The 10,346-nt window shown below is 45.6% G+C and overlaps 1 protein-coding gene across 1 annotated transcript; it reads left to right on the forward strand.

Annotated features, from left to right (window-relative positions):
- The first annotated feature begins 689 nt into the window (after window positions 1–689).
- Window positions 690–8,519, forward strand: LOC121544635 (F-box only protein 30-like). The gene is made up of 4 exons (XM_045209102.1): window positions 690–872; window positions 5,251–6,400; window positions 6,590–7,657; window positions 7,968–8,519. Exons 2-4 carry the CDS (start codon window positions 5,336–5,338, stop codon window positions 8,169–8,171), a joined length of 2,337 nt encoding a protein of 778 aa, XP_045065037.1. The 5' UTR covers window positions 690–872; window positions 5,251–5,335; the 3' UTR covers window positions 8,172–8,519.
- Window positions 8,520–10,346: the final 1,827 nt, after the last annotated feature.

Here is a 10,346-nt window from a genome sequence, read left to right on the forward strand (position 1 = left end):
ACCTAGCGAAAATTGTATTGGTCTTTGGCAAAACATATGCTTCAAAACGATCGTAGTATGTTTTCAGTACCTTTGATTCAGCCTCGGTAAGTGTCCATGTGTTGTAAATGTCTCTCCCTTTTTCACCGATCCAGAGGAGCAGGTAGCTGCACTTTTCCTCTTCTCCTCTTTCCTTCAGAGGACCCGTGAACATCAGCTCCACATGCTGTTTGAACTTACGCCATGCATCGGGTAGATTTGTAGACCCCCAATCCATTCGAGGTGAAGGAACTCCAGCAAAATCCCACTTCTGACACCATGTCTTGTTTTGTACGCTTTGTACAAAATAATAAAATGCAGGACGACAGGATATTTATAAACGTACCTCTTTATTAACTAGCTATAACGTGCATGTCCATGTGTCTCTGGCCATGATCATCTTAGAATGACCTCACCACCTGGGTGGTCTTAACCAATCATTGCACAGTATGATGCATCCAATTACAATTCAGTATGGTGACACATATGAATATTACACTGTTTATGTGTTTAATTGTAATATTTCGGACCTTTTCCATGTCTAAGACAATATATTTCAGTGAGATGTAATATTGTGAGGTTATTCCCCATCTATTTCAGGCGCACGTCTCTAGCCACATTTTGGTACGCTGCACGATGACGTAATCAACTAGCGCCACTTGTAGCTTTCAGCAGCTAGCCAAAGATGAGCTAGTTTGCTTTTTACAACACAGCGACTAGAGGCGAAAGACACGACGTGAATATTTGTAGCTGACTAACAGCTACAACATTGACGAACTTCTAGTTAATTGTGTGTGGCTAGTGTTGCTGCCGAATATAAAGACAAGACTCATTTGCTGTATCGTTTTTTACGGGTAAGCCAACTTTGCCAAGTAACAGTAACCAGCTAATTTAGCGATCTAGTTACTCGTTTAGCTAGCTAGTTATATAAATGTTATTTTTCAAACTCCATCTCTTTTTCACCTGTTATTCAATCACATTGGGTTTTTTAGCCGCTAGCTAGCACAGCTAACTTACGGCTAAAGCTGGTTTACAGATAGGAGCTGGCTGGTGTTGCTAGTCTAGACAACGTTATTTTCTATTTGAAGCCACTAAGCCGGGCATACCACTTGCCATGTAGTGGCATGCATAGCTGGCTATCATTTTAACTGTATTATTGTGATCATCTAGCCAGTTAGCTTGCTACCATGTTTAATTAAATATTTGTTAACTATAGAACTACAGTAGTTCTCGCTAGGCAGCATTCCTTCTCCTACACTGTAGGCTACAGTTTTCAGCGATTAGCTTCGCCCACGACAGGCTAATAATGTCAACTACATTTTTTGTCATTTAGCAGACGCTCTTATCCAGAGCGACTTACAGTTAGTGAGTGCATACATTCTTTTTTGTATTTTTCATACTGGCCCCCTGTGGGAATCAAACCCGCAACCCTGGCGTTGCAAACGCCATGCTCTACCAACTGAGCTACATCCCTACAATCCTGATGCTGTGTTTTAACACTTAGAAACGTCAATAATCATGGCTTGCGATGTGGCTTTCGAAACATATGGCCCTTAACTTTTATCCCCGATAAATAATCCTTCAAATAAAAAAGATACACTTACTGTAGCAGTTTTGCACAGATCCATACAGTTATGGGTGCCTCCATCCAACGAAACTACACTTCCCGAGTTATGCTTTTACACACAGGTGTTCAGAGTATGCTAATTAGCACAGGTGGTTGCCTCGTCTTCTGTCTGTTTTCTGTATACAAGCGCTGTAACATGGAGATATGGCCTTGTGGGAACCCTAACCATATCAAGGTGTGTATCAATTTAACCTTTTTTTTTTTTTTATGATTTCTCGCTGATATGAAAGATAAGGGCCTTATACTTCCAATACCATACCGCAAGCGACGCACGTTAATGTTCAGATTGTGCGTCGGGGCTCTTAACAAACCTCACCTATACATAAGACGTCTTCATCCAATGACCCAGTAAAATACTACTTGAGTTAAAAGTATTTGGTTTTTAAATATACAAAAATAAATGAAATTGCTAAAATGTACTTAAGTATCAAAAGTAAAAGTATAAATCATTAAAAATGCATTATATTAAGCAAACCAGACAGCACCATTCTTGTTTTTTTAATTTAAGGATAGCCAGGGGCACACTCAAACACTCGGACATAATTTACAAACGAAGCATGTGTTTAGTGAGTCTTCCAGATCAGAGGCACTAGGGATGACCATGTTCTCTTGATAAGTGTGTGAATTAGACCATTTTGGGGGGGGAGAAAAGTAGTCAGAAATAGTACAGTACCCCCCAAAACTACTTAAGTAGTACTTTCAAGTATTTTTACTTAAGTTCTTTACACCACTGCTCTTTTGTGTAATGGAATGGAACTGAGAGTCATGATCAATGGCTAAGTTAGAACAGGTTAGTTATAAACATCTTTGTGGCTAGATTATTGTTTATCTAACTTGCGCAAACTGGCACTGGTAGTAATAAAAGGATCTAGCTAGCTATGTGTGTGCGTAGCTACTTCTTGCAGTGACTGAGTTCTGTCGTTGAAAGGTTTTTCCTAGTCGTATCTTCTGAATTTCTATATATGAAAGTTACTGGAGAAAAAATGTAGCTAGCTACACAAATAACTTTACAACAGTAGCTAGCCATATCTGACTAAAAAGTTAAATTCTTAGCTACAACTACAGCAGGAAGTAAGCATATTTAGATGCAAGTTTATGGATGATAGCTATACAGGTAACTGCCAAAATAAAGGAAAAACTAAATTAGGGATACAAATTATATTGAAAGCAGGTACTTCCACACAGGTGTGGTTCCTGAGTTAATTAAGCAATTGACTTCCCCATCATGCTTAGGGTCATATATAGAAATGTCCAATTGCCAGTTATTTGGCCACCATGGCTAGAAGTAGAGGTCTCTTTGACTTTGAAAGAGGAGTCTCAAAGGAGCTTAGGGGGTCGTCTGTCACCAGATCTCATTTACATTTTAGTCATTTAGCACAGGGTTTCCCAAACTCGGTCCTGGGGCCCCCTCTGGGTACACGGTTTGTTTTTTGCCCTAGCACTACACAGCTGATTCAAATAATCAAAGCTTGATGATGAGTTGGTTATTTGAATCAGCTGTGTAGTGCTAGGGCAAAAACCAAAACGTGCACCCAGGGGGGACCCCAGGACAGAGTTTGGGGAAACCCTGATTTAGCAGACACTCTTATCCAGAGCGACTTACAGTTAGTGCATTAATCTTAAAATGGCAAGGTGGGACAACCACATCACAGGCATAGAAGAAGAAACAACTCAAAGTAGCTGTCAGAGGTTCAGGTTTTATTATTTTTTGGGGGGGGTCGAGGTGAGGATGGGGGATTATTTAAGGTACTGTTTGAAGATGGGCAGGGACTCTGCTGTCCTAGCTTCAGGGGGATCCTGGTTCCACCATTGGGGTGCCAGGACAGAGAAGAGCTTGGGCTGAGCAGGAGCTGCCCTCCGGTGGGAGGGTCAAGAGACCAGAGGTGGCAGAACGGTGTGCTCGGGTTGGTGTGTAGGGTTTGAGCATAGCCTGAAGGTAGGGAGGGGCAGTTCCTCTTGCTGTTCCGTAGGTAAGCACCATGGTCTTGGAGTGGATGCGAGCTTCGACTGAAAGCCAGTGGAGTGTGTGGAGGAGCGGGATGACATGAGAGAACTTGGGAAGGTTGAAAACCAGACGGGCTGCAGCATTCTGGATAAGTTGCAGGGGTTTGATGGCACAAGCGGGGAGCCCAGCCAACAGCGAGTTGCAGTAGTCCAGACAGGAGAGGACAAGTGCTTGGATTAGGACCTGCGCCACTTCCTGTGTGAGGTAGGGTCGTACTCTACAGATGTTGTAGAGCATGAACCTGCAGGAGCGAGTCACTGCTTTGATGTTTGCAGAGAACGACAGGGTGTTGTCCAGGGTCACGCCAAGGTTCTTTGCACTCTGGGAGGGCGACACTGTGGAGTTGTCAACCATGATGGAGAGGTCTTTGAGCGGGTAGGCCTTCCCCGGGAGGAAGAGCAGCTCCGTCTTGTTGAGCTTGAGGTGGTGGGCCGACATCCAAGTTGAGATATCTGCCAGGCACACAGAGATGCGTGTTGCACCTGGGTGTCAGAAGGGGGGAAGGAGAAAAGTAGTCAACCCAATTGAACATTTAAGGGAGATTCTGAAGTGGTGCCTGAGACAGCATTTTCCATCAACAAAACACCAGATGATGTCTCGTCCCTCCAATAGAGTTCCAGACACTTGTAGAATCTATGCCAAGGCGCATTTAAGCTGTTCTGGGGGCAACACACTATTAAGACACTATGTTGGTTTTTATTTTATTTTGGCAGTTACCTGTATATGTCCAATAATAATTACAAACACATGTCTAGTATTTTACAACTATAACTACACCCCCCTTTCATGGATGACCAGATATTCCAAAATGGAATCCTGTCCTGCTGTTGTATTTATAGTAATTAAAGGCCTGACAAGCCAGCCAAGCCCGGCAGTGCAACGTTTCTCCTTACAGACTGTCATGGTTGGCCGACAGTTGCTTATAAACATCTTCAGGTTCTGTCGTCATCAAGCTATGAGCAGGCCAGTGAGGCCAAAGATGGTGGATAAATTAAGATGTCCCACATAGAACCGTTTACCGGTGAAAAAAATTGTCACAGTTCCTGTCTGCTTAAGTGGCTCTCCCATATGCACTAATGCAATAGCAGCTGGGTCTGGTCTGCTTAGTTCATTGACTGTATATGAACCAGAAAAGGGAGCGAGTGAGATGTCCCGCTTCCTCTTCTGTCTCTGGTGAGGCCACTGAACCGGCCTCTGCTTCGTATAGCCTGGGGTCAAAGGTCATGAACCCTGTGGTCCTTTAGGTTCGATTCTAGAACTGGCGTGACCGTGTAACCCAAGACGACAAATGTTGTGAAATGTCATGCAGCAGCTTAAGAGATTTAGTAAACAGAAAGTCTGCGACGGGAGCAGGGAGCAGGCGCTATGCCAGCCTTTTAAAGGCACGAGACTCCATTGCCACATGTTCCGTGGCTAGAGAGCCGGTCAGTGGGATAATGTAACAGGACAGTATGTTTCTAGCAACTGGGACATGGCCTGGTTGCTTTTTCTATTCATAAACTGACTGTGGTTGAACTTGAATTTGTCCATTTTAATTAGACCTAATTTGTCCAATTTAATACATGTTTTTAATAATGTTTTTTTTGTCTCGTTATTGCAGGGCAGGTCACTTCACCCCTTCCTGCAATACAACCCTCCCCCCTCCCCCCATCCACCTTTAAATCCATAAAATCAACATAACAAAGATGGAGGAGCTCCATGCCCACTGCCTGAACTGTGTGAACAGGAGGTGTATGATCCGCCCAGAGACCGGTATGTCCTGTGATCTAATTCGCTGCCCTCTCGTCTGTGGAGCAGTCTTTCACTCCTGTAAAGTGGAGGAGCATCATTTACTATGCCTGTTTGAAAGAGTGCCTTGCCTCAACACTGGATTCGGGTGCCCTTTCACTATCCCCCGGATTAAGATGGCTGAACACCTAGAGACGTGCCCGGCCAGTGTGGTGTGTTGCACCATGGAGTGGAACCGTTGGCCTGTGAGCTATTCAGACAGGAAGTCCTATGAGCACCTGAGCGATGTTGAAGTGGTGGAGCAGCTAGACATGGCCCTGGCTCTGCAAGATCAGAGGATGCTACTGGAGTCCCTCCGAGTCACCACCAACACGTCAGAGAAGGAATATAATAAACCAGCTGAGGAAACGCGCGACAAGATGGCTGATGTAGTGTCAGGTGTTCCAGAGACTGCCAGAAGTAATGGAACGGTTGAAATGGATGAGGCTGCTGCTTTGACTAATGGAGTGGTTGAAATGGATGATGATTATGCGTCTTATAGTGAGGTGCACAAAATAAACTTAGCAGCTACCTTGGCCGTTCTCAGAAGTGCAAAGGACATTGACTTGATCAATGTAAATGTGGAAAAGAGCGGTGAGAGAAATGGGGTTCTCCATAGGGGAGAGGACAGTGATGGTGATGATGATGATGATGATTTGAAGAATGTAGAGGTGAAGACAAGTGACACAGAGTCGGGCTGTGAGCTCGGAGCAGTGGGCGGAGTCGCAGTGGACAGACAGGGAGATGATGAGAGCTACTGGATAGAGTCTTCAGAGGAAGTGGAGAAGGACCACGTGATGGGTCTTGCAGAGGTGGGTGGTCCTCCTCCTCTCAGTAACGGTTTCAACCATACAGGAGACGACCAAAATCACTTGGGACAGCGTGAGTGGATGGTTCTAAGCAGATCTCCGCCCAGACGCTCTGAAGTCAACAGGTTTTCAGACTTCAGGCCGGTGATGCCTTATCTCTCCATGCCTAATATAGTAACACCCCGGGAACCCTCTGGGCCCCACCCTCCCCAGGAACCCTCTGGGCCCCACCCTCCCCCACGGGAACCCTCTGGGCCCCACCCTCCCCCACGGGAACCCTCTGGGCCCCACCCTCCCCCACGGGAACCCTCTGGGCCCCACCCTCCCCCACGGGAACCCTCTGGGCCCCACCCTCCCCCACAGGAACCCTCTGGGCCCCACCCTCCCCCACTACCCATCCACCTGCCTCTTCCCATGCCACTCCCTAATCTGGAACCCTACAACGTGCTCCAGCATCTGCCATTGGAGATAGAAGACAGCTGGCTGGAGAGGAAACTTCAGAACCTCCAGGTGCTCAGAGGGATGAGTGTGTTTACGTTTAACGGGCGCAGGGCTCTGATGTCTGACCCCTGTCTGTTCAGAGCCAAAACAGAGGACAGGTCAGTGGACACCTCAGACCTGGAGGTAACTGACGATCCATTGGGGCTCCATGGAATCGACCTGATCACTGCAGCGCTGCTCTTCTGTCTGGGGGACTCCCCTGGGGGCCGCAGCATCTCAGACAGCAGGTTTGTAGACGGTTACCGCATCGACTTTGGTACCCAGACCTTCTCCTTCCCCTCGGCTATACTGGCCACTAACACCATGGTGGGGGACATCGCCTCAGCGTCGGCCTGTGATCACGCTAGCCCTCAGCTCTCCAACCCCAGCCCCTTCCACTCCCTCAGACTGGACCTGGTTCTGGAGTGCGTTGCCCGTTACCAAACCAAGCGGCGCACCATGTTCACCTTTGTGTGTGGACAGCTGTTCCGCAGGGACGAGTTCTCCTCGCATTTCAAAAACGTTCACGGGGACATCCACGCCGGGCTGAACGGCTGGCTGGAGCACCGCTGTCCCCTGGCCTACTACGGCTGCACCTACTCCCAGAGACGCCTCTGTCCCTCTGTGCAGGGCTCCAGGATCATCCATGACAGACACCTGGGTTCGTTTGGGGTGCAGCCCGACATGCCTCCCCAGTACGGAGATAAAACCCTCCCCAGGAATGCCTGTCGGTTCGGGTCCACCTGCGACCACCTGAGCTCCCTGCCCTTCGAGGTGCTCCAGTATGTGGCCAGTTTCCTAGATGGCTTCAGCCTGTGCCAGTTGTCCAGGGTCTCTCGGACCATGAGGGATGTGTGTGCCAGCTTACTACAGTCCAGAGGCATGGTGGTGCTGCTCTGGGAGAACACACGAAGGCCTGATGGGTCGTCCTCATGGCAGATCCGAAACAAGGTTAGTCACTCACTGTGCATGTCTATTAACATCTGTAATTAATTGTAGTTAGTCTCATTTTCCCATAAATCTATGATCAGTGGAACAGTACGATAGTTTGAGATGCTCATGGGGATCTCGAGTTCACAGCTATTTGCTGACCACTGAATGCATGCTGTCCTGTATCAACAAACTAGTCAACTAGATTAAAGGCTTGGCATTGCAAAAGGACAAACACAAGCAGGAATACAATATGACATACAGGAAATAAACGTCTTTATCATTATTGGATGATAACTCATTAATTTATATTATTCTGTTTGACAACCAGGTGTGGCGATTCAGCACGGCCTTCGGTACGGTAAACGAGTGGAAGTTTGCCAACATCGCCAATATGGCCGACCATCTGAAGAAGTGCAAGTTTAACAGCATCACCTGTCGGGACGAGGCTATCCCTCTGCCTTGCATGTGCTTATCCAGAGAGCTCACCAAAGAGGGACGCTCACTGCGCTCAGTCCTCAAGCCAGTATTATGAGTAACGCCGTAAAAGGGTTGGGAGTCCATGGGTACGTCTGAAATGACACCCTGTTAAAAGTAGTGCACCATGAAGTCATTAGGGGACCATTTCAGACGCAGCACATTTCAATCAATTATAGTAAGTTCTTACAGAAGTACTCCCAGAATTCACTGAATTGAAATGCACTCCAACCCTGCTCTATGATGAGCAAATACAAAATGCTGCTATCGTTCTCTTCCAGACTTGACAGAAAAAGCCTGAATTGTTTTCAATGCAACCTATTTGATATGTATACACACTGAGTTTACAAAACATTAGGAACACTTGCTGTTTCCATAACATACTGACCAGGTGAATCCAGGTGAAAGCTATGATCCCTTATTGGTGTCACTTGTTAAATCCACTTCAGTCAGTGTAGATGAAGGGGAGAAGACATGTTAAAGAAGGATTTTTAAGCCTTGAGACAATTGAGACATGGATTGTGTATGTGTGCCATTCAGAGGGTGAATGGGCAAGACAAAATATTTAAGTGCCTTTGAACGGGGTATGGTAGTAGGTGCCAGGTGCACTGGTTTGATTGTGTCAAGAACTGCAACGCTGCTGGGTTTTTCACACTCAACAGTTTCCCGTGTGTACCAAGAATGGTCCACCACCCAAAGGACACCCAGCCAGCCAACTTGACACAACTGTGGGAAGCATTGGAGTCAACATGGGCCAGCATCCCTGTGGAACGCTTTCGACACCTTGTAGAGTTCATGCCCCGACGAATTGAGGCTGTTCTGGGGGTGGCTCAATATTAGGAAGGTCTTCTTAATGTTTTGTACACTGTGTATATATTCATATTGTTACCGATGTACTGAATAGATTATTTAACTTTTACAGACTCTGTCAATGTGTAAATAAAACATTTTTTTATTTTTATATGAATAACTAAGTCAATACTGTGCCGTATTGCCGACAAAAGAAAGTGGAGCCTTAACTTATGATAAACGCTTGATTTCTGGTCATGGGAGGGTTCTGATGGGGATCTTTAATGAGTAGATTTCTCATTGACCCCCGGCTAGAGTGATTTACGACGTCTTGCATGGTTTTATATACTTAGGGTGATCATGATTTTTGTTAAGTTCGAGTCAGCGGATCATGTCATTACTTTGTTAGCGGATCATGTCATTACTTTGAGTCAGCGGATCATGTCATTACTTTTTCAGCGGATCATGTCATTACTTTGTTAGCGGATCATGTCATTACTTTGTTAGCGGATCATGTCATTACTTTGTTAGCGGATCATGTCATTACTTTGAGTCAGCGGATCATGTCATTACTTTGTTAGCGGATCATGTCATTACTTTGTTAGCGGATCATGTCATTACTTTGAGTCAGCGGATCATGTCATTACTTTGTTAGCGGATCATGTCATTACTTTGAGTCAGCGGATCATGTCATTACTTTGTTAGCGGATCATGTCATTACTTTGAGTCAGCGGATCATGTCATTACTTTGAGTCAGCGGATCATGTCATTACTTTGAGTCAGCGGATCATGTCATTACTTTGTTAGCGGATCATGTCATTACTTTGAGTCAGCGGATCATGTCATTACTTTGTCAGCGGATCATGTCATTACTTTGTTAGCGGATCATGTCATTACTTTGTTAGCGGATCATGTCATTACTTTGAGTCAGCGGATCATGTCATTACTTTGTCAGCGGATCATGTCATTACTTTGAGTCAGCGGATCATGTCATTACTTTGTTAGCGGATCATGTCATTACTTTGTTAGCGGATCATGTCATTACTTTGAGTCAGCGGATCATGTCATTACTTTGTCAGCGGATCATGTCATTACTTTGAGTCAGCGGATCATGTCATTACTTTGTTAGCGGATCATGTCATTACTTTGTTAGCGGATCATGTCATTACTTTGAGTCAGCGGATCATGTCATTACTTTGAGTCAGCGGATCATGTCATTACTTTGAGTCAGCGGATCATGTCATTACTTTGTTAGCGGATCATGTCATTACTTTGAGTCAGCGGATCATGTCATTACTTTGTTAGCGGATCATGTCATTACTTTGAGTCAGCGGATCATGTCATTACTTTGTTAGCGGATCATGTCATTACTTTGAGTCAGCGGATCATGTCATTACTTTGTTAGCGGATCATGTCATTACTTTGTTAGCGGATCATGTCATTA

The sequence above is a fragment of the Coregonus clupeaformis genome, chromosome 29 (genome assembly GCF_020615455.1).
Source record: "Coregonus clupeaformis isolate EN_2021a chromosome 29, ASM2061545v1, whole genome shotgun sequence".
Classification (NCBI taxonomy): Eukaryota; Metazoa; Chordata; class Actinopteri; order Salmoniformes; family Salmonidae; genus Coregonus; species Coregonus clupeaformis.